This window comes from Fundulus heteroclitus, unplaced genomic scaffold (genome assembly GCF_011125445.2).
Source record: "Fundulus heteroclitus isolate FHET01 unplaced genomic scaffold, MU-UCD_Fhet_4.1 scaffold_134, whole genome shotgun sequence".
NCBI lineage: Eukaryota > Metazoa > Chordata > Actinopteri > Cyprinodontiformes > Fundulidae > Fundulus > Fundulus heteroclitus.
Genome location: NW_023396546.1, coordinates 259781 through 284152, shown reverse-complemented (window position 1 = coordinate 284152; position 24372 = coordinate 259781). Strand labels below are relative to the sequence as shown.

The window sequence follows — 24372 nt, the reverse complement described above, 5'->3', positions numbered from 1 at the left end:
AATTGACACATTCTGAAAATGTACATAAGTTTTAACGGCTTAATCAGTACTGCTTTTTTAATTCCATTTCTAAGTTGGGTGAAATTGGTCAAAGTAATTTAAAGCATACAGACAGCATGGCACTTGTCAGCTTAGAATTTTGTTGGCTGTCTTTTATTCAAACTTAATATTATGAAACAGCAAGCAAAAATGTAATCCACTTAATGCTTCAGCATAACATGAATCTCAAACGGTATGTCCCCCCCCCCCCAACAAGATGTAAATTCACATGCAACAGCTATGCAAGCAAGAAAAAGCATAATATGCTGACAACAAAAAAAAAGTTCAGACCCTGCAGAACATTAAAACATGCATGCATTTTGTAATACCAAAACTAACCAGTAATTGGTGTAAAACGTTTTAAGAAACGCATCAAAAATGAGGACATCAGCCCTCAAGGATTTGAGCTTGAGACAACTGCATAGACCAGGGTTCCTAAACTCCACCCCTCGAGTTACAGGGACCTTTGCTTTAAAAACAGATGAACACTGGCAAAGGCTAAATAAAGGCTGCCTTGAGCTTGATAACGTAACCTTTAAGGGTTGTTTGGCTTTGACAATGGCACAATTTTGTGGGACACATTTCTATGGGGGATTTTTGAAGTCTTGAAAATAATGATTTTCTTTACTGCATCAATGAACTGAACATATGGACTAACAGTACTAAGTACTTTAAAAAACATACACCAGCTTTCCACCAAATCCTTCAAAGCCTAAATCTGGCCAAAACCAGAGTATGATGAAGAAATGCTCGCACTGAGTTCCTGAGAGAAGTCCTCATAGTTTAAGCAGTTCTTTGAAAGCTTCAGGGTCATGAAGCAAGTAGATGCCTGGGGCAGACCACAGTCAATGACTTCCACCTCCAGGTTCGGAGAAACAACATTCCATCCAGTCCAGAAGGTGAGCAGACTCTTCAACATATCAGAGGTACCTTGAGGCAAAAATAAAAGGAAGTATTGAAATAAAATTTAGCATTGAAATTTAAAAAAAATCCGAATCACATAAAGATAATGTTATAGAGAAACATTAAAATAATCTTACCCGTCTCTATAAATCTACGAAGATAACCCATGATCCTGTTATGATGATCAATGGATACGATGTCCTCATCTATGTCCTCTTCTCCAGGCCAATTGATATTGTCCAGAACAACCTGAGTGAAGGCAAATTTTGGAAACCCTAACCCTCCAAATAAAATCAAATGAGACAAGACGGTGGAAGCAATCCTCAATTTCAATGTTATTCTCACTTTTCCCTTTTGTTTCCAAATAACAGAAGCTCATGGACTATGTCTTTGCAATATGTTAAAGGAATACAAAGATTTTTGGATAACATTTTGACATTGGGGACTTATATAACCCAAATTACTGTTGAAAAAAATTTTGTTAGAGAAAAACAGAAAACATATTTCCTCTGTTCAACATAAACATTTTCCAAAGGTAATCAAATATGGGTGGAAATACCTTTGGCGTAATTTGTGCTTCTGAAGTTCTGGGGAAAAGGGCCTTTACAGCATCTGGCCTGGAACTGAAAAACTCCCAGACACCAGCCTCTTTAAGACCTCTTCTAATTTGTTTTACTTGAAGAGTGGTCCGTTCAACAACCTTAAAGAAACAGGACACAGTATGACATTAAAAAAAGTGGGAAAATAAATAGTTTTGTATCTTCTTTAAAGATATAAAACTTTTCTACAAAACAGAAGACTTTAGTTTAGTTTAGAGTTGAGTATTAAGATTTTTCAGGATAAACTTTTCAATTTGCCAACTTCGAAAAGAAAAGACGGATAATAGTAATATCTTTATTGTCATTGAAACATACATTACAATGAAATTTGTTCTCTGCATTTAACCCATCACCCTTGGGGAGCAGTGGGCTGCCACTGTGCGGCGCCCAGGGATCAATCTGGGGTTAAGGGTCTTGCTCAGGGACCCAGAGTGTAGGCGCTGGGGATCGAACTGGGTACTTGCATCCTTCTCTGAGTGCAAGCACGCTGCTCCAACCACTAGGCCACCACTCCACATACACTGAGACGCAGCTCTGTTGGCAATTTGGGGTGAAGTGCACATCAACATGTGGTAAGGGGAAGCTGGAATCGAACCCAAAACCTTCTGGTTGCCAGACACTGAGACGCAGCTCTGTTGGCAATTTGGGGTGAAGTGCACATCAACATGTGGTAAGGGGAAGCTGGAATCGAACCCAAAACCTTCTGGTTGCCGGACGACTACTGAACCCATCAAGCCACAGTCGCCCCAGGGTTAAGAGCAGTAATCAAGCCCAACAATTGCAAAAGTTATATATAATCTTGAATGTGAGATAGAAAGAAATATGGTTTTTTTATAAATTGTAATAAATAAATAGAAAAATCAAAAATTTTTAATTTAGATTTTCTTATGACACAAAAAAAAAAAAAAATCAACTTACAGCGTGAAGTAGTAATTTTTCTCTCAGCCACAACCTGTTGTTTCTTGTGACACCCGGTAGGTCCCAAGGCAAAGTGACAGAGAGAACAAAAGACTTCTCATCTTCACTAAGCTCCTTACTTCCCTGCAACTTATAATTAAATACAGCACAAAACTGATACAGATCCCTGAAACACATAAGCAATTTTAGATTCAATGTTATGTAATACAAAACATAAGCAAACCATATTCAAGACTTCCCGGACATCTTGGTCAACGCAGTCATACTCAGTGATTGTAGCCGTCTCTGGGTCCCCCCCAAACATCACATGCATGATCACGGGGCTTAAGCCCACAAGACGTGGACCTCCGTTCAGAAAACTGTGTCCAATGATCCGACCTGCCACCACAAAGAAATCACTCTCCAAAAGTGACTTGGACGTCGAGGGAATGAGGTGATCCGGTTCTCCCTCAAACAGCAACGTTTTTGTTTCTACAGAAAAATATTTGAAATGTGGGTTAGATATATGAATGATATTTAGAAGTACAGCTGTGCAAGCAATAGGTTTTATCGATAAATACAATTTTCAGTTTCAGAAGATTTAAAAAATAAAATATAATGTATTTCCAAAGTATGCACTTTTCTGGTTGTAGTAGTTCATAGTGACATCAGGTTCTCAATGGTGGTTTTTAGATATCTACTTGTTGCTGATACACTTGATTAAATATTAGTAACACTAACTGGAAACATTAAAAGTGTTATATCTTCATTATTTGGTGTGAAATATTGTTTTACAGGCAAGTTTTACAGGTATAATTTTGTTACCTTTTAAACTTAGATCACCTCTCAGAAGGCATGATAGAAATATTTTTTTAGAAATTAATGCATGTCCTTTTTTTGGTGTTTTAGTATAAAACCTAAGGGAAAAATTAAGGATTTATTGAATTTGACAGAAGACACATTTTGAGGCATATCGCCCAGCCCTACTGTTAAGGTTAGAAGATTAAATAGTATCAATACCTGTTTCTTCATCAAGTTCAAATCCATATTGAAGGCTTGACATAGTCAGGGACAGAACATGTCTGTTGACACCTTCCCCAACTGCAGGATCACCTTTTTGATCCAAATGAAGAATTTAGAAATACAATGCTTTAATCAAACATGTGGTTTGATTATAGGAATTGGAAGGTGCATTATGATGTCATTACAATATATAAAAGAAAATGGAATGATGTTTATACCGATCAGATGGCATTGTAGAGGCCTGGTCCACTCCATCCTGGGTGTTTTATAGAATGTGATGATTTTCCGGTTCCTTTCAATTTTAGAGTCTCTTAAACTCAGTGTGAAGGTGAGCGTTTCTTTATTTTGATTTGCTTCACGTATGGCTGTTGTGTAAAGCTCTGCTGCCTTCAATGGGTCCTCTTCAGTAATCTAAGCTGTAGATTTTTTTTCAAATATCACCATAAATTAGTATTTGGGCAGAAAGACACAGCAAGAATGCAAATGTTAGAGACAAAAATGAGTTTTCAATTACAATCACCAAACATCAAAGGATTTTTTATGTCGCAGATTAGTCACCGATTTCTGTGTTAGTTCAAAAAATATGATGACAGCCTTTATAGAGCGTCTAAATGAAATAACTTAAAGCAACACAGTGTATAACTTTTTACCCCAGTACGATGCTTAATCTGACATATATCCGATTATTTTTCAGGTCAATGTTCAGCATTTGATGTGTATAGATACGTGTGCTGCTCTTGCCTACACAACACCAAGGGGTCAAATCGTTCACTAAATGATTGTGTGACCCAAAGAGCCACTTTAATGTAGTCTGAGTCTCCCCCGAAACACCAGATCTAATAGAGCTACAGTGTTGTTAGGTAACCAAACAGATACAAACCTTACCTCATCTGACATATCTTTGGTTCTCTGATGTAGGATTTAATGTGGATGGGTGACTATTGCCTTGAATTTACAAGGAACTCCATGAAAAATCGATATGTCATAAGCTGTTTCCTATCAGATTACACCACACTACAGCTGACAGTTTGATTTTTCCACACAGTCAAAAATGGCTTAGTAGTCCGTGGGCCGGAATCTGTAGGACGTCTCCTTAAGAACTTTCGTATGAACTGTCAGGGGACAACATTCTTTCACTTGGATAAGTTGCTACACATAGCAGTGATCTCAAAACACCAAAGTTCCCACGTTTTCACATTCATAAGTTATACCCGATAGAAAAATCTAAACTGTAGCGCTCTGGTCCAAGAGTATTGGACTTTGGTGTTTTGAGATCACTGCTATGTGTAGCAACTTATCCCAGTGGAAGAAAGTTGCCCCCTGACAGTTCATATGAAAAGTCATCCCACAGATTCTGACCCACAGCCTATAAGGGGCACTAAACCTGGAACTCAAGAACAACCCTCTCCACAGCTAAAAGTAATGGTAATTAGTTTAAAAGTTTCCTAATTAGTTAAACACCACATATAGCAAAAATTAAGATAGAACATATCAGTAGTACATTGGAAAGGAACTCCTGTTTACTTGTCAACCCATAAATATGTATGGATCACTGTTGTACTTATTGAACAATATTTAAAAAAATGATAATGTTTTTCAGGAATATCTGAAGGTCACAATTATTAGTCCATCATACCATTTGCAGCCTGCACTCCAGAGTCATGTACAGCCTGTTGAGTGATTCCTGCTGACACAGGTCCACCTGTACACAGCAATACATCATATTACCACTCTTTAGAAATGCATATAAATCAGCACAATGGTTTATTTTACAGTACACACACGGATCAGCTTAGGGTCCTTTTGCAGCTCGAGCAAAAAACTGCCTATGACCTCTCCAGACTAGCATATTTGACAGTGGTGTATGATGTTCAGTGTTTATAGCATGTAACTGCTGAAGTACAAACCCTGAGCTGAACTTGATTGTTGCCCTTCTAATGCATGCTGTAAGTTGGACGTAATCAACTGGCTGTTTCTTGGAACAGCTGCTTCTCCATTCTCAGCCTCACTCTGTCTTTCCCTGTCATCTTGAGCCTGTCTGAGAAATTGGTACATAATTTTATTATTTAGGAATAAAATAAACATATCTCACAATACAACAATTAATAAAGGCAGATTGAATCAAAATCACTCATGATGTTCTTGAGAAATATAAATATTGGTTTTCTGCAACAGTATTCCAGAAGGCTAAGCCTATGACATCTGAACTATTGATAATCTAAGCCACTAACTATATAACCTGACAGAATCCAGCTGCATGTCGCTCCGCCTAGCTTCACTCACATCCATCTGGGACATCGCCCATAGAGAGTGATTTCTACAACCAATTTTATGGTCTGGCCAATCAGGACGCAGGACTGGAGTTTCATAGATGTGACGTAGCGGAGTCGCGACCGTGACGTGAGACTGTTTTGATAGCAATGGCGGCTCGTTGAGGAAGCAAGCGTTAGCATTGATGCTGCTATTTCTTCCGTGTTGTCCAATCTACCTAATATTGTTTAATTAAAAGAACATCAGAGAACGGCTCTGAAGGCTTTTGTTGTTGGAAACCATATTTTCGCCCTTCTCCCGACCGCATTTGGCAAGTTTTGTTTTCCGGGGCGCGTCCGCGGATGCGCAACGCGGACGCGCCCCGGAGCGGTTAGCGCGAACCATGTTAGGAGGCCTTTAGTCCTCAACGCGGTCGGCCCAGGATCGACTCCAACCCGCGGCGCTTTGCCGCCTGTCTCCCCCCCTCTTCCTGTCAGCTCACTGTCAATAAAACGCGTGCTACTAGAGCCACAAACACATAAAAAAAAAGTTGTTTTTTCCTGCGTCGCTCTCACAGCGTCACGGGTTAGCTTCGGTGTGAGTGGTTGAAATAGCACGTCGATAAAGATGACAGACAAGTGGCTTATCCAATCATATGCAAGAATTTTTGATAAGGCCCAGCCTTCAATAAAGGCAATTCCTATGGGCGATGTCCCAGATGTATGTGAGTGGAGCTAGGCGGAGCGAAATCCATCTGGCTTCTGTCAGGTTACTAACTATAAGCTTTATCAAAAAAAAAAAATTTTAAGCCCAGTCTTAAAAAGTAGACGAAGTGTCTCCCTCACTGACCAAAAATGGGAGTTGGTTGCACAGGAGAGGAGCCTGATAGCTAAAGGATCTGCTTCCAATTAAACTTTTACAGACTCTAGGAACCACCAGTAAACATGCAGATTGAGAGCGAAGTGCTCTAACTGATAACTGAACTTTATTGATCTCACAATGGAGAAATTCACTTCTGCATCTTAACCCATCCCTATTGGGGAGCAGTGGGCTGCCATTGTGCGGCGCCTGGGGAGCAATTGGGGGTTAAGGGTCTTGCTTAGGGACCCAGAATGGCAGCTTGTGGTAGTTGAACTCAGAACCTCTGGGACCGAAGCTCTGTGCTCTAACCACTAGGCCACCCCCCACTCTTTTAAATTATGTTCTGAAGAAAACAGGAAGCCAGTTAGGAGAAGCTAAGATAGGAGAAATATGATTTCTCTTTTTAATTGCCATCGGAACACTAGCTGCAGCACTGTCATCTGAATAACATTTTTCTTTGCATGGTACACATTAAAAAGGCATGCAATTTCTTGATGATCTCAACTAAAAAAAATTCTTAGTACCTGGCACAAGACCGGTTGTGCTGTCATATTTGTGTAAAAGGATATTCCTCTCCACAAAGAAGACAGGGAATCTGTGGTCCAGCATTGGTGGATGTTCCTGGATTCCGTTGCTACAAATTGACAAATTGTTTTAAGCATTTTGTGTCATATGTTTAAGAGTATAGAAATAATACACAACATTATATAAAATACAGTGTATATTTCAGCCATGACAAATCAACAAAGATAGAACAGGGAAATAAGTAGGCGATGAAGATACCTGTTCTGTGTTCAGGTTACGCTGTAGAGGACGAATATAAAGTACAGAGTGACTAATTAGAAGACATGGGTCTTTCAGGTAATGAACAGTGTAGCCTTCATTTGGACACGGAATAACAGAAAGCTGACGTGATCTTGTATTTCCGGAAATTTTTAACAACTCAAAACCTCCAGCATCCCTCAGCTTCGGAAAGTGGGAAAGAAGGCACTCAGTCAACTCCCTTGGGTTGTGGAAATCACCTGAAAATATAATTGTTACCAAAAAATAAAAAAGGGGGGAAAAAATGTTAGCCGTTCGAATGATAGCAGGGTATACACAATATGGATATTACTTTTTTCACACATGAGTGGCAGTGGTTCAGGGTAAAAAATAAATAAATAAATAAATAAATAAATAAAAATCAAGAAATCAACAAACCTCGAAAGCATATACGCTTTTCCCCCAGTCCTGCCCTTTGTAAGAATTCTTTTTCTCCTCGTCTAGGAACAACTGAAGCCTCCTTTTGTGCTAAGCAGAAATATGTGTGTGTGTACGTAGGAATAATGCTGCTTCTAGAAGTCTGTCTTGGTTGCCTAGGTCTTATCGTAGCTGGAGCAAACAACCTTGCAACCTCAGCTATAAAGAAGACCAATAAATTTTTTTAATTTCTTCACACACCCAAAAAGTAAATATCATAACTGAATAAATTTATAGGCAAAAACTTACCATCTACTGGATGTCGGGCCGATGCCAATGGTCTAGGTGTTGGAATATCTGTGAATACATTGAGATAAAGCATTTAATTTAATTTCAGTTTTTTTACATTGAATGTTACCTTAAAATAAAATTCTATTTCAAATTATTATCTCCCTATAATGAAATAGATTGTTTAAACCCACATGGACCTTCAGTGTGTCTGCAAAAACACAATTGAATACGAGTTACCAAAATTAATAGCATATAAGCTCAATATCAGTTACAACAAACAAAGGTAATTTCACTCAGTTGGCCTTTACATATCAGAGTTAATACCCATGCGAGTATGTAGCCAAAACTGCGCCAGGTTATGATCGTCACATAAGAATTTTTTTATTTTATTTTTTTGTCGGGCACGACATTTTAAAACATAAATTCAAAAATATTGAACTTACCGCCTTCTAACTCATCCAATCTGTTGGCAGTCTCTCTTAATAGATCAGAAACGGAACGTCTCGACGATGCGGCCATAGCTAACTTTCTGGTTCAGTTTATGCCTGGAGGGAAAATCCAAGCACGCGAGAAGTTCAAGCACGCCACTGAGCTGTGAAGCACATGCACTCAGTAGACCCCGCATTGACTGTCGTGGCGCAGGAATTACGGCCGCCATCTTGGGGAGGTCGACCTGCTACCCTAACCTGCTGATTCAAGCTGAACACACTAACGATACCCCGGCACTGTGCGGCGCATTTTTGTTTAAATCGACGGAATATTTACGTCAGGGCTCGAGGGATAACTTTTGTTATGTAAGATTAAAAGATATTGTTTATGTTAGAATGTGATTTTTCTAATATTAGATAGAGAGATATAGGTCTACAAGTCCATGTTTTGTGACTTAGTCTCTCCAAAATTGCATCTACTGTGTGAAGACATCAGAGCTTTGTTAGACATTGTATATATATATATATATATATATATATATATATATATATATATATATACATATATATATATATATATATATATATACAATGTCTAACAAAGCTCTGATGTCTTCACATCAGAGCTTTATTCAACTATTAATCACATTATTCAACTATATATATATATATATATATATATATATATATAAAGTTGAATAATATATATATGTATGTATGTATGTATGTATGTATGTATGTATGTATACATTGTTGAATAATATATATTATTCAACAATGTCTAACAAAGCTCTGATGCCTTCACAGAGCATCTGCAAATATAAATATTTAAATCAATAAATACTTTTTTTTTTGGCCTGGCCAGGCTCTTGGACCATAACAAATCAAAGAGAAGCCCCGCATGGCATAACTCAAAATGGGCTTTATTTAACAAAAATCATAACTGGTTGGAGAGGAGAGAGAGAAAGAATAAGATGAGCTCCTCCGAGCTGGTCTGATCTGCGCTGCTCCCAGCTTGGGTTGATCATCTGACGGCCGTTCTTCGTACGTAGCTTAAAACATCCGAGATCAAATGACACATCCAAGATGATTTCATCCGGCTAATCATGATCCGGCTAACTGGGTTCTTCAAACACACCTGTTTTTTACGATTAGTATGGCTGGATTGAGTTATCTGAGATAACTCCGCGTTCATGCGTTGGTTTAAAAGGGGAAATGTATCGATAGTAGAAACAATGATCAGCAGCGCTGCTATTGGCTGTTCAGCATGGCCAAAGAACGCCCACAGTTTTTCTCCCAAGCAGAACAAGAGCTTTTAATGGAAGATTATGCTGAACTTGAGTCATTTATTAAAACCACAGGTAACACCTCAAAGTCTGCTAAAGCCAGGAGAGAGGGCGGGCAAAAAGCAGCAGACAAATTAAATGCGTAAATACTGTCCATGTTAGATGTTCAGTTTCTACAGTAGGCCTATGTATTAGAACATGGGGACAAGTAAAAGTGAAATACAAGAATATTCTACAAAATGGTAGCCTTTAATTATTATACTGTATTTTAAAAAGCAGCTTCTTCCTCTTTTTTAAAGGCCACTGTTAAATGATGTGTTTGTCTGTTTATAACAGCCACTGAGAAAAAGGCTGAAAAAAAAAACATGTTCCTTTTACTCTTGTTGCATGAGGCACGTTTCACCCTTTCTTTTTCTTTCACAAAATGACACAGGGTGCCATCCGTTCCCTATATAAACGGCATCTTCAACAAAAAAAATTAGTATTTTGACCTGAAAAAAACAAAAACAAAACAAAACACAGATTAAGAGGAGAAATTGAACTCCACAACTTGAAAAAGAGAAAAATTGCACTAGAGATCGAGTTGCTTCAAAAGGACCTTCAGAGTAAGTTCTAATACACCATTTGACAGTAGTATTACTGACTTTACATATATCTCTCTTATCGCAGGCAAAATAGGACTTGCTGTCTTTTCTTTATAAATATTTTTTTTTTAAATAAAACGACAGGAACTAAGCATTATTTGTTTCGTCTTTTATTAAACATTAAAAAATTGCGTTCCACAATTCTGTCCCGTCCTCAGCCACAAGGTTCTCCAAATGCACTGGCTGCACAGACTTCCCTATCTCCTCCGCTTATAAAGCTGCGATCTAATCCTGTTTACATGAAATAAGCCTGCTCGCGAGCAGGTTTAAGTTTGCGCACATGTTGCTATGACAGCAAGTCCAGGATGAGTTTCGAAGAACCAAACGATCCAAGATCATGCCAAATCGTCAACAATCAAATCCAGCTAACTGAGTTATCGACGTACGAAGAACGGACCCTTAAAACATCCGAGATCAAATGACACATCCAAGATGATTTCATCCGGCTAATCATGATCCGGCTAATTGGGTTCTTCAAACACACCTGTTGTTTATGATTAGTATGGCTGGATTGAGTTATCTGAGATAACTGCTCATTCAAGCGTTTGTTTAAAAGGGGAAATGTATCGATAGTAGAAACATTGATCAGCAATGCTGCTATTGGCTGTTCAGCATGGCTAAAGAACGGCCACAGATTTTCTCTCAAGCAGAACAAGAGCTTGGAAGGTTATGCCGAATTTGAGTCATTAATTAAAACACCTCAAAATCTGTTAAAGCCAGGAGAGAGGGCTGGCAAAAAGCAGCAGACAAATTAATGCGTAAATACTGTCCATGGTAGATGTTTCTATCACTTTCTACAGTATGAATTTTTGCATTTTAATAATCTCATATTTACTTTGTTCTTTTATATCAGAGCCTCCACGGGATCCACTAGAACATGGGGACAAGTAAAAGTGAAATACAAGAATATTCTACAAAATGGTAGCCTTTAATTATTATACTTTATTTTAAAAAGCCGCTTGTTATGTCAAGAGATCCAAATTTCAGTGTCATTCCTTAGAGACGGGAAGTAAAGAATATGTGCAAACTGGAAATTTTAACAAAAAAAATCTTTATCCATAAAAAATGAAAATCTTCCTTTTCCAAGTCATCCACAGTTTACATGGTAAAACTGTATTGCTCCATGTCTAGATAATCCATCCATAGTTTTTTCTAATACAATATACGGCTCGACGGGAAGCAAGCCTTTCAAAGTAAAACTAAACTTCACAATAAAATGGCCTGAACAAATCTAACTGAATATGATAAAAATAAAAAGCAAACTATCATACAAATAACTTAAATATTTTAAATTTATGGCTCTAACACAACTTTTTCCTCTTTAAAAGCCACTGTTAAATGATGTGTCTGTTTATAACAGCCACCAAGACAAATCTCTCTACACTGTCGCGCTGCGCTAAAGGATCCTCTCTATTGCGCAATACGCGATTAATTCGAAAAACTCTGCAAATTATTCTTGCACCTTCAGCAACAGGTTGCTGTCGCAAAAATGGACATGGATACGGCAGACTTCCCATCTCCTCCGCTTATAAAGCTGTGATCTAATCTTGTTTGCATGAAATAAGCCTGCACGAGAGCAATTATGTTCATTATGGGGGGCGTGGTTGGGGTTGTGGCTGACTGGACCCTGGAAGATAAATCTTTGTTTCCTGACCTAAAAAAAAAATGTAGTTGATTATAAAAGACACAATATGAATTATCAGATTCACATCCAGGCGATAAAAAACACTACAGATTATCATTATTCTATCCATGAATGAGGCAGAGTTTCATCAAGCATGTACGGTTCAAAATTTCCCCCCCAGCTGCAACACTTAAAGCACTCAGGGTTCACGCTGCGTCTTTACGCTGATCTAGCTGCTGGATTTTACCCTCGTGCGCTGCGCCCCCGATGTTACAGGTTACATCTAACGTAATATTGCACACCTTAATTCAAGCGCAAGGCTTTTTAAAAACAAAAACAAAAGAGCATGAAAAACAGTTACTGACTCTCCTACTGACTTTAATTGGGACATTTTGGCACGAGTGGAAGGACATTAAACGTAACGATTCCCGTTTTGAAGGCTGGCCGCTGATAAAAGCACCTTGCTCCGAGAGGGGGGGCGGGGGAGGCGCAGTAAGAGCGGTGAAGCACAGAACCGCAGCGCAGGTAGTTAAAAAAATCAGAATAAATAATAACGAAACTTCTAAACAGACTAATTGGCGTTTTAGACTGTATCTGGTTAGCAGATCTGTTTTCTGATCCAGCGTTCAGCCATGACTGGTTCTGAATGTGAAAGAAGCTGAACCAGCACCGCAGAAGGCGGGTCTATACTGAGCTCTGGATGGACAGAGCTGTTAACGGATCATATGGGTTTCGTTATTTTTATGTTATTTTAATTTTATATGGTACAAACATTTACTCGCCATGTGGCAGCTAGCCCTCTGAAATTCACTCGCCAAACGGGAAATTTACTCGCATTTGGCAACTGGCAAGTGTTAATTTTGGACCCGGTGTGTGTGTGTGTGGCTGTGTTTTGCAGCATACATCAATTCTGTCAGAATATTCAATTCTGTCAGAATATTCAAAAACATTACACTGAGCAGAGTTGTCGACCGCCCCAACATGGCACCCCTAAATCTCGTCAGCACCTATAGGCGAGAGCGGTCAATGCGGGGTCTCCTCTGCATGCACTCGTGCTCAGTAACCGTTTCCGGATAGCTGGGCCTTGGCCAATAGTTGTAAAGCTTTTCCTTGGCCAATAGTTGTGAAGCTTTGCCGGTGACGCCGCCCCATGCCGCCCCGCCCCGCCCCCTCCCTCCCCCCTCCCTCCCCCTCATCGTTTTAACATTATCGGCTGCAGTCAGACAGACCAAGTAGAAAAAGAGGAAGTACAAAAACACCAAGTAGAAATACGGGAAGTGGAAAAAGAGGAAGTAAAAAAACACCAAGTAGAAATACATGAAGTGGAAAAAGAGGAAGTAAAAAAACACAAAGTAGAAATACACAAAGTGGAAAAAGAGGAAGTAAAAAAAACACCAAGTAGAAATAGACCAAGTGGAAAAAGAGGAAGTACAAAAACATGAATAAGAAATACACCAAGTGGAAAAAGAGGAGTAAAAATATACGAAGTATAAATACATGAAGTGGAAAAAGGGGAGAAGGAAATAAAAAGGGCAGGCAAAAATACTGTCGGTAGAAAAAACAGTTACAAAAGTTAGCGGCAGAAATAAATCTATGTATCAGAAATATAAGGTTAAAATAAAATAAAAATAAATATTTATGGTGGAGTAAAAACATGCTTTAAAAACATGAAGTAGAAATACATGAAGTGGAAAAAGGGGAGAAGGAAATAAAAAGGACAGGCGAAAATTCTTTGGGTAAAAAAACAGCTAGAAAAGTTAGAGGCAGAAATAAATCATTGTTTCACAAATATAAGTTTAAAATAAAATAGAAATATTTATGGTGGAATAAAAACATGCTTTAAAAATGTTGCTTTAAAAACAAGAAGTACAAATACACAAAGTGGAAAAAGGGGAGAAGGAAATAAAAGGGCAGGCGAAAATCCTTTTGGTAAAAAAACAGTTAGAAAAGTTAGAGGCAGAAATAAATGATTGTTTCAGAAATACAAGGGTTACAAATAAATCAGCATGCAAGCAAAAAAAAAAGTAAAAATAAAAGTGTAAGTTAAAATATATATTTTTTGATGAATAATTGATCAATTGTTGAAGAAATATCTTCTTTTTATTATTTTTTCACATATTATTAGCTACTTTTTCAAGCCATTTTATATTATTAAGTCCTTCATTTATTTCTGTGTGTATTTGTAATTATGGCAGGATTGGTCCTCCATAATGCACCGACAACCTTGCGGCCACAGCTCCGACTAGCCGCCTCAGCAATAGAGGCGTGGAACATGGTCCATTCAGACTCAATGTCCCCCGCCTCCCTCGGGATGTGTTTAAAGTTCTCCCGGAGGTGGGAGTTAAAGCTCCGCCTCACAGGGGACTCCGCCAGACGTTCCCAGCAAACCCTCACAGTACGTTTGGGCCTGCCCGGTCGGACCGGCTTCCTCCCCCGCCATCGGAGCCAACTCACCACCAGGTAGTGGTCGGTGGAGAGCTCCGCCCCTCTCTTCACCCGAGTGTCCAAGACATGCGGCCGCAGGTCAGATGAAACGACAACAAAGTCGATCATTGAACTGCGACCTAGGGTGTCCTGGTGCCAAGAGCACATATGGACACCCTTATGCTTGAACATGGTGTTTGTGATGGACAATCCATGACGAGCACAGAAGTCCAACAACAAAACACCACTCGAGTTCAGATCAGGTGGGCCATTCCTCCCAACCACGCCCCTCCAGGTCCCACTGTCATTGCCCACGTGAGCGTTGAAGTCCCCCAGCAAAACGAGGGAGTCCCCAGGAGGGGCACTCTCCAGTACCCCTTCCAAGGACTCCAAAAAGGGTGGGTAATCTGAACTGCTGTTTGGCGCATAAGCGCAAACAACAGTCAGAACCCGTCCCCCCACACGGATGCGGAGGGAGGCCACCCTCTCGTTCACCGGGGAAAACCCCAACGTGCAGGCACCGAGATGGGGGGCAACAAGTATGCCAACCCCAGCTCGGCGCCTCTCACCATGGGCAACTCCAGAGTGGAAGAATGTCCAGCCCCTCTCAAGGAGACTGGTTCCGGAGCCAGAGCGGTGCGTCGAGGTGAGTCCGACTATCTCTAGTCGGAACCTCTCAACCTCGCGCACAAGCTCAGGCTCCTTCCCCACCAGAGAGGTGACATTCCACGTCCCAAGAGCCAGCTTCTGCAGCCGAGGATCGGAACGCCAAGGTCCCCGCCCTCCACTGCTACCCGTTACACATTGCACCCGACCCCTTTGGCCCCTCCGACAGGTGGTGAGCCCATCGGAAGGGGGACCCATGTCGCCTCTTCGGGCTGAGCCCGGCCGGGCTCCATGGGCAAAAGCCCGGCCACCAGACGCTCGCCAACGTGCCCCACCTCCAGGCCTGGCTCCAGAGTGGGGCTCCGGTGACCCGCGTCCGGGCGAGGGAACACGAGGTCCAACAATCGTACTCATCATAAGGGGGGTTTTGGGCTGCGCTTTGTCTGGTCCCTCACCTAGGACCTGTCTGCCTTGGGTGACCCTGCTAGGGGCTTAAAGCCCCTGACAGCATAGCTCCTAGGATCACTGGGACACTCAAACCCCTCCACCACGGTAAGGTGGCAGCCCAGGGAGGGGTTATATATATATATATATATATATATATATATATATATATATATATATATATATATATATATATATATATATATATATATATATTGTGTGTATATATATATATATATATATATATATATATATATATATATATATATATATATATATATATATATATTGTGTATGTATGTGCTATGAACATAAGGATCAATTTGTTAAATCTAAACATTGTGGTCTTCATTATTTCATAAAAACCGTGTCACATGTAAACCTTTAGGAACAGACTTTTGGGTGAGTATTAAAGAGGTAAAATTAATAATATGAGGAAAAAAAAGTCCTAGGTCAATAAAGTAAAAATAAACAAACAAACACAAAAGTGATAATGTTATGATAAAAACATCATATTATGAGAATTAAGGGGGAACATTTCCAGAATAGTCAGTTTGCAAAATTATTTCACTCCTGGAGTAATAGGGCCAGGTTAGATTATTTTAAATATTTTTATTCTTTAGGAGAATAAATTCAGGAGAATGAAGCTAAAGGGATACGAAAATAAACTTGTAATATTACAAACAAAATACTACAAATACAAAGTATATTCAGAGATTAAATTCCCTCCGATACTGTTTAAGTGACTAACTGCAGCTTTGCCACATTTAAGATGGTGGACGCTCTGACGCATCACAGCATAGGCAGAACCCGCCCAATGACGAGTCTACTCTTATATTATGTCTATGAGACAGGCGGTGTCGGGAGCGCGCATCGCAGCCAAACAGGCGGGTTTTCGGTAAAACAACTCATAATCATGTCAAGGTTGTAACATTCAGTTTATTCGGCAGTTGTTTACAAAATTGTAAAATAAAAAGTGTTTTTTAAAACCACTGCAGTGGTTTTAAAAAACACTTCTAAAAACCAGTTTTCTACCATTTTACCAGAACACCAGTCAAGCTTCAGAAAATGTTACACATTTACAGACCAGTGTTGTTGCCTTTATGTTGTTGATCATCACTTTTTATAGATCTGTCAGGTCTGGATGCTGCTTAGGAGCCTCTGCTTCATTAACTCTTCCTCTTTTTCATTGACTCCTCCTCTTTAATCATCATATCCAACAGGTTCTTCATGTGGTTCTTGACAACATCAGTCCTCCTCAGCCTCTGGTCCTCCGTTATGCTGATCTCCTCCCAGATGTCCTTTGCTGCCGTCAGCCTGGAGATTTTAAAGCTCAGACTTCTACATTCAGAACTTTCAGATAAAAACTATTGTTTGGTTCACAATGACCTGATAAACAGCAGAGCAGAAATAATCCAGACTTTTGCCCATTTTACTGTGATATCACCAAGACCTGCTGCGCTAGGATAGCACAGGTGACAGGTGTCTTTGTGCCAAACGACTTATCCACGCCAGAATCTGTATCCCCTGCGTCAGGAGAGTGTTTGAAATCAATAAAACTTTTAACCTTCAGCATTTTAATAGAACATCACATTCTAATGAAATGAAATAGTTTTTTTTTTTTAACTCCTACATTGTTCTAGCTTTAAAAGCGACATATCTCGTTTTCTTAATATGGTTAATATCTCTATATGGTTCTTGGTTGACTTAAAATCTTATTAAATCTGATAATTTTGGCTGTACCTTTATTCAGTGTTCATTTGATCACACGTGAAATCCGCTTTATATGATCTATTCATGCGGGTCAAAAAGAAAAGAAAAAGAAAAAAGACAAACCAGCAGACAGCTGTGATGGACTCAGGAGGATTTTTGGTTTCAGCAGACAGACATGCGACAATCTAATAACATAAAGCTAATATTTTTGGTGACACATCTGGAAATGACCACAGAGCCGTTTACTTTCTCATAACGTGTTATATTGAGTGATCAATCGAGTTTTAACCCTGTTGAAGCCGTCTTTCTTCCTCCGGGTTCGTTGATTCGTTGTGCAGGACTTAAAACAATTAATCAGCCATGGACGCATAATTCAGGTTCACCTTTGCAAAGGGAGAGATGCACCAGCCAGACTCTGCGGGCAGCAACTCTGGCTCTCTCTCCTGTTCAGGCTAGTTTTATTTCATTTTCAAAGGATGATTTCACAGAGTCACACAAGCAAATGAACTGATGAACTCGCTCAGCTGACAATACAGCGATCTGATTGGCTGAGCAGCAAAAACTCGAATCACGTGACCTCTTGGACCGGAGCGCAACAGTTTAGATTTTTTTTTTATCAGCTTAAATTTATGAATGTGAAAGTGAAAACGTGGGAACATTGGTGTTTTGAGATCGCTGCTATGTGTAGCAACTTTTCCCGGTGGAAGAAAGTTTCCCCTGACAGTTCATACGAAACTTCTTAAGGAGACGTCCTACAGATTCTGGCCCACGGACTATTTCTGGGATATCAAGGTCTCAGTTCTTTATTTCACATTTGGTCTGGACTCTGAAGACATTTAGGAAGCATAGGTAACCGCCTAGTTAAGAGAGATCTCAGATTTTATTTTTAAAAAGACACCTTTGCAACATTGACCTCATATTAAATCAAACTCTTCATCTTCTCTTCACCTTTGCTCCCTGCAGCAGTGAGTCTTCAGGATGTTAAATTCATGCTTTTTTCAAGCTTTCAGCACAAAGTCCTTCAATTATAAACCGTTTTCCTGAAAACTGATGAAACTCCAAAATAACTTTTCTTATTGACAGAAAAGATGTTGGTTTCACATCAAAGATTAGCATGAAATAAGAAATGACAGCTATTTGTCCATTGAGGCACAACCAGCTGAAACGAGGACAGCTGAACTGCACTGAAGCTTTGACGGTGGAGTCTTTTCCTCAGCCTGGCTGAAGGGAGGGAAGTGGTTGCATGAAGTCAGACAAGATACAGGACAGGCAAGGACTGCCAACAAGGTTTTAACCTGGGTTTACCGTTTATTCAGATTTGTTTTAAAAGTTGAAATTTGACTCTCACACTGCAACTTTAAGATGTAAGCTGCTGATGTCTTCATGGTGGACTCAGCTCATCTCCAGGTTCCTCACATCTCTGAGGTTTCCTCCTGGAGGACGGTCCTCACTGGGAGCTCCATCACTGCTGCCTTCAGCACATCAAACCTCACTGCACAGAAAAGCTCCTCATTTTATCCATTAATGGACTTTGTTGCTTTCAGCTCCATTTTCCTTCAGACCATTAAAACAGTTTTTATTCTGCAGAATGACTGAAAACTGAGACACTTGTTGTCTTTCAGAGCCCGTCTGGGCCGGGACCCTTCAGGAAGCTTCTATTAGACTTATACGGTTACAGGGAACCCTCGTTTCTCACGGGGGTTACGTTCCTAAAAGAACCCATTATATGAAGTAGTAACCTTTATTATTTTACAATTATTATACAATGAAACCAAAGAACAAAACCTTTTTACAGGCCCAAGCATTTGTGTAACAAATAAAAGTAGCTACTGTATAGACGTTTTTCTTTACAAAATAATGATTTTAATCATCAATACGAACTGAAAGCTTCAAATCACGTAGATCAGCTCCGCCCCACCGCGACCCGAGTCATTGGATTAGAACGGGAGAAAATGAAAAATGATTATGAATAAAATAGAAAATCCAGCAGGACAAATAGTGACTCCCGTATGGGGCTAAAATAGTAGCTTTAACATTTGCAAATGTGTGTGGAGAGTTGTGTGTCTGTATCTCGATTTGTGCGTGTGCAGTGGGATTTGTAAATGTGTGAGAAGATTTGAGTGTCTGTACAACAATCTGCAAATGTGTAAAACTACTTGTGTGTAATCCGTTTTGCAAATGTGTAAAAAATCCACAAATCTGTATTCAGATCTGCAAATGTGTACAGAGATTTGCAAATGTGTAAAAAATCCACAAATCTGTATTCAGATCTGCAAATGTGTACTGAGATTCGCAAATGTGTAGATCAATCTGTAAGCACACACAGAGACACTTGTGTCTGAAGTGTTTTTGCTTCAAGACCCAGAAATACAGACAAATCATTGGTTACAAGTCAAGCGGTTTTTCGGTTGGCTCTCTTTACACACGTGATTTTTGCTACTGTTCTGCCGCGTGAGATGCACAAATGCGTGGAAGGATTTGTATGCGTATCTTTTCGATTTGTGTCCCCTTGCGCAGACTCACAAGCTCAAAGGCTCACATACTGCCCTGAGCGCAGGCTCACAGGCACACAGGCTGCCTCTTCCGGCTGTGGGAGGTCACGTGACTTTCAAGGATTTTACCAAAGCGTTTTGCTTCCAGACGGCTGATAAGGCAACTTGTTCTAACTATATAACTTTCTCCCTTTAACAGCAAAAATTTCTTGTTTTAATGAGAGACTTATCTTGCTAAAACCAGATAATTGTCTCATCATAACAACGCAACATAACCCGGCATCAGCTCGCGGGATATTTGAGTGTCATGGAGAAGAGGAGAGACGGAGGGGCGCCTTTTATTTCTTTTTAAAAAGTCGTCATTTGTCGGAGGAATGTATTTCTGCACTGAGGAGTGACAAGGTAAGTCGTGCATATACAGCAAGTCCTCTACTTGAAATTTTATCAATTCGGCAGTTATTTATATTTAACAACTATGCTATGGAAACACAAGTTGCAGCCCTGCAGTACAGTCTCTGGCTCTGTTTACACGGTGAAAACAGGTTTGCGTTGCCTTTGTACTCTCCATTTACACACTACAAGGTTTAACTGTTGCTTAGGGGGGGCTTTCAGCTATAGCTGTGGGTTTATTTACAACAGTTTGCAGCCGAAACAGTCCTCCGCGGTGCCAGCCGCTGTTTTCTTCTTCTGGGCAATTTGACCCGGAGCTTCAAAAATCACAGCACTACTAGTGGTGCGTCATGGGAATTACACCGTTTAAGTACTCTGTAAACAGCGCCTGTGACTGCTAATGTACTTTATGGATGTTAATGAAGTTGGCTGACAAAAAGATATAGAGATACGGATAAGCAGCTTAATTTTTTTTAAAACATGTCATGCATACAATCATAAATTATGCTGTAAAGATTAATAATCGTGTGCTTAAAAGAGTCTTTTTAGTTTATTTCTTTTTTATATTAACCATAATTTCATTGTGCTTGTAGACTGACATATCAGCTATAGCAAGCATGGATGATGAGAGCTTGGTCATCTACATTCCCACCTATGCTGACAGAATTGCCACCTGGAGATTTTGCTTCGAGTTCCAAGGGAAAGGTGAAAGAGGTGTCCTTCGACAGACATTGCTTGAAAAACTCTTTTCATGCAAATCTTCATGGAAAAAGTCCAATTTGATCTAAAATGTTTTTGGTTACAGGTAATACCACTATGTAATATATTTCAAAAGAAAGTTTACCATTTGACTCAAAATGGTCATGTTTTCAGGAACATATGGAAGTGAGCCACAATAGAGTCAGTTAGCTTTTGTTTTTGCTGACAAAGATATAGAGCAAAAATACTGATTAAAAAGATTACTCCAACAACATTGTGAAATACAAGTTTTGAAGTCAAATTATTGCTGTTGCTATAAAGCTTCTTTAAGGTAAAAAATGATGAAGCATGTGTTTAAACTGTACTTATTTTCATTTTCTTTCCATAGGGCATTATTTTTCTTTTATATTCTTCAAAGTTGATTGTAAAATTGATAAATACTTTGAGTGCAATAGTGCCCAGATTTCTAACAAAGACTTTTGTCTGTTGTATGTAAAAGGATTTTCTCATGTTCATTTTTGAGATCCATGTATTCATCTTTTTAACACTCATAGATCATGTTCTAGTTTGGTCATCTTCTGGAGGTAGAGAACTTCCTTTCAAAAGGATCTTTCAGAGCACTTGTTAAAGATACTTTTAATGTATGTTCTTCTGTGAGTTGATGTAACATTGCAGTATAATGTTATGTTTCTAAGGAAAGAATGAGTTGGTTTGATCACAAACCATAACACTTCATTTTGTAATGGGTTTTTACCAAAGATTCATTAAAGGTTTTCATATATCATTCGACCATATCGTCATTGTCAAACAGTACATAACTTGGGTCTCAGTGTTCAGTAACAGAGAACTATAAGTCTTGCTGTTATAAATATAAAAAGTATGTCTTGAATATGAGGAGCAGTGGAGGGGTTTACAGAACATGTCATTTAAACATTTTGTCCTACATGATAGATTACAAGGCAAATGTGAAGTTAAATTTCTTGTTATTGTCCTAATATATGTAGCAGCATATATTTGCTGTCAAACACAACAAGAATCACAGAAAATATAAAACCTAGCAGCAAAATTCAAAAAGTTATGTACATCATGATGAAACCTTTAAGTACATGGGAATCGAAGAAAACAGAGGTCTGTTTTTTCCCCCTCCATCTGTATTTCTTTGACTGCTTTTCCTTTATGGGTTGTGGGGTCTGCAGCTGCCTAATTCTGACTGTGTGGGAAAGTGACAGGTTCATTCTGGACAGGCTCACAAGGTCATTTGCTCCACAAACTCTTTTTTTACAAGAAAATATCACACGTGTCACAGGTTTGTGCGTATATAAGCTCTTAAAAATAAGCATAACTCAATTGTTTCATCATGTGTGGACGGTGCATGAAGAAAGTTCTCTGTCATCAGAAGGTATGATACTTCGAACTGTCTCATCACGTGTGAACGGTCCTCTGAAGACGTTGGACTGTGCAAGTTTCCGCCGCTTGCTCAGAAACCTGTTTGAGATTATCTTGTTCACCAAAAAGCCGTGGAAGGGTATACATCATGTAGGACCGGCAACTTGGAGCAATAGTATCTCTAATCTTACGAATTATGTTCCATAAGTGAACCACTTTAAGAGTTCTTCCTGAAAGACAAGAAAATAAACAAGTTCTTAAAGTACATACTCCATATTTAAAAGCATATATCATATAGTATTTATCTTTTACATTCAAACATACCTCAGTGATATTTAAACAGGTGAGCAGAATTGGCTGCTTATCCAAGAAGTCACCAGTAAAGTAATCTGTATTCTTCAGTTTTTGAAAAAGGTTCATCCAGTACTGGCTGTTGATGTGCTGGCTGTGGGTGCTGGATCCCACAATGAAGTAGTTTTCAGGATAGCTGTCATCAAGACGCAAAAATCTTTGAATGTCTTTCATTGTACCATTCTCTGTCTCCATGTCGATATGAATTCTGGCTGTGGTACCCCCTCTTTTCTCAACCTCTGAAACAAAATATCCAGCAGTATCTTTTGGACAGCTACCATCCATGTATTCAGCTTTAGAGATGCCAACCTGTAAACACAGCAGAGATTTTGTTATCGTTCTTTCAAGTTTTTTATTTTAAACAAAAGGTAAAAATAACAATTAATTTACTCTTTCTAAAAATTGAGCACCTTAGTTATGCTAAATGTGAGAAGCTAAATATTCCAAATTCAAAGTTTTCAAGTATTTAAATTTTGTGTCAGATCAAATGCACAGGCATTCTAAGATGCAAAAGAGAACATTCATGATTTTCTGGCTGTATTTTTAATGTAGCTATTTTAATCCTGGTCCTCCTTGATGTTTTTGTTTATGGGAATTTTAAAAAGTACTTTTACAGAATTCCCATCAGAAGGAGAATAGCTACTGTTTAAAATTGTGATTAAAGGTTAGACTGGATCAATGTTTAATTGCTCAAACCTAGACTGCAATGCAACAATGTTGTTGATTAAGATTTGTTTTCTTTTCTGAGTAAGTTTAAAAAGACATCAGAAAAAACAAATGCAACAACTAATAAACTGAGAACAGTTGTGCCTTCCTGCCAGGTGCTTTTATTGATAAATTCTGATATTAACTTTTGAATTTGCAGCAATAATAATCGATTATCAGTTTTTGCTTTTCTCCTTATTAAAGCATAAAGCAGTAGTTGACTGGGTTTATTAATGGATCTGATATAAATAGCTGTCCTTTACTGGCTTGTGAATAGTCACATTAGAAAGCTCTGTATTCATCACTTTGTTTTGACACAATAAAATATGGATAAATGTAGCTTTATCTAGCCTCACTTTTATTGTGTAGAATACACATACTTTTAATTAGCCTTACGAGTGTCGAATTAAAATTTATTTTAATTACATTTAATTCAAATACATAAAGGCATAGGTACATTAGCAGTCACAGGCCCTGTTTAGAGAGTACTTAAACGGTGTAATTCCCATGACGCACCACTAGTAGTGCTGTGATTTTTGAAGCTCCGGGTCAAATTGCCCAGAAGAAGAAAACAGCAGCTGGCGGAGGACTGTTTCGGCTGCAAACTGTTGTAAATAAACCCACAGCTATAGCTGAAAGCCCCCCCTAAGCAACAGTTAAACCTTGTAGTGTGTAAATGGAGAGTACAAAGGCAACGCAAACCTGTTTTCACCGTGTAAACAGAGCCAGAGACTGTACTGCAGGGCTGCAACTTGTGTTTCCATAGCATAGTTGTTAAATATAAATAACTGCCGAATTGATAAAATTTCAAGTAGAGGACTTGCTGTATATGCACGACTTACCTTGTCACTCCTCAGTGCAGAAATACATTCCTCCGACAAATGACGACTTTTTAAAAAGAAATAAAAGGCGCCCCTCCGTCTCTCCTCTTCTCCATGACACTCAAATATCCCGCGAGCTGATGCCGGGGTATGTTGCGTTGTTATGATGAGACAATTATCTGGTTTTAGCAAGATAAGTCTCTCATTAAAACAAGAAACCTTTGCCGTTAAAGGGAGAAAGTTATATAGTTAGAACAAGTTGCCTTATCAGCCGTCTGGAAGCAAAACGCTTTGGTAAAATCCTTGAAAGTCACGTG

The 24372-nt window shown here is 39.1% G+C and overlaps 1 protein-coding gene and 3 long non-coding RNA genes across 5 annotated transcripts; all 4 read right to left on the bottom strand.

The window, feature by feature from the left end:
• Positions 1-202: 202 nt before the first annotated feature.
• On the bottom strand, positions 203-3699 carry LOC118558609. The gene is made up of 7 exons (XM_036129069.1): positions 3680-3699; positions 3459-3551; positions 2726-2930; positions 2460-2625; positions 1502-1642; positions 1080-1191; positions 203-969 (listed from the first exon to the last, which is right to left on the bottom strand). The coding sequence occupies exons 2-7, from the start codon at positions 3499-3501 to the stop codon at positions 752-754; spliced, it is 885 nt and encodes a 294-aa protein (XP_035984962.1). The 5' UTR covers positions 3502-3551; positions 3680-3699; the 3' UTR covers positions 203-751.
• A 50-nt stretch (positions 3700-3749) lies between these two features.
• On the bottom strand, positions 3750-7595 carry LOC118558607. Its single transcript, XR_004928369.1, has 4 exons — positions 7356-7595; positions 7097-7206; positions 5098-5163; positions 3750-3872 (listed from the first exon to the last, which is right to left on the bottom strand). It is a non-coding gene; the product is annotated as an uncharacterized LOC118558607 (long non-coding RNA).
• A 193-nt stretch (positions 7596-7788) lies between these two features.
• LOC118558608 lies at positions 7789-8579 on the bottom strand. Its single transcript, XR_004928370.1, has 3 exons — positions 8486-8579; positions 8061-8108; positions 7789-7970 (listed from the first exon to the last, which is right to left on the bottom strand). It is a non-coding gene; the product is annotated as an uncharacterized LOC118558608 (long non-coding RNA).
• A 12948-nt stretch (positions 8580-21527) lies between these two features.
• On the bottom strand, positions 21528-24113 carry LOC118558606. 2 transcript variants are annotated; one of them, XR_004928368.1, is made up of 3 exons: positions 24077-24113; positions 22503-22838; positions 21528-22408 (listed from the first exon to the last, which is right to left on the bottom strand). It is a non-coding gene; the product is annotated as an uncharacterized LOC118558606 (long non-coding RNA). The 2 variants fall into 2 exon arrangements; XR_004928367.1 differs by lacking the exon at positions 24077-24113 and having other exon boundaries at positions 22503-23078.
• Positions 24114-24372: the final 259 nt, after the last annotated feature.

What these genes read in the sequence shown, in the direction of transcription:
- LOC118558609 (XM_036129069.1), bottom strand. Translation starts at nt 3,501, where the DNA reads ATGTCAAGCCTTCAATATGGATTTGAACTTGATGAAGAAACAG. An exon ending in GAGACGGCTACAATCACTGA is followed by an intron (nt 2,626 to 2,725) that starts GTATGACTGCGT and finishes TATGTGTTTCAG; the next exon opens with GGATCTGTATCAGTTTTGTG. An exon ending in AAAAATTACTACTTCACGCT is followed by an intron (nt 1,643 to 2,459) that starts GTAAGTTGATTT and finishes TGTTTCTTTAAG; the next exon opens with GTTGTTGAACGGACCACTCT.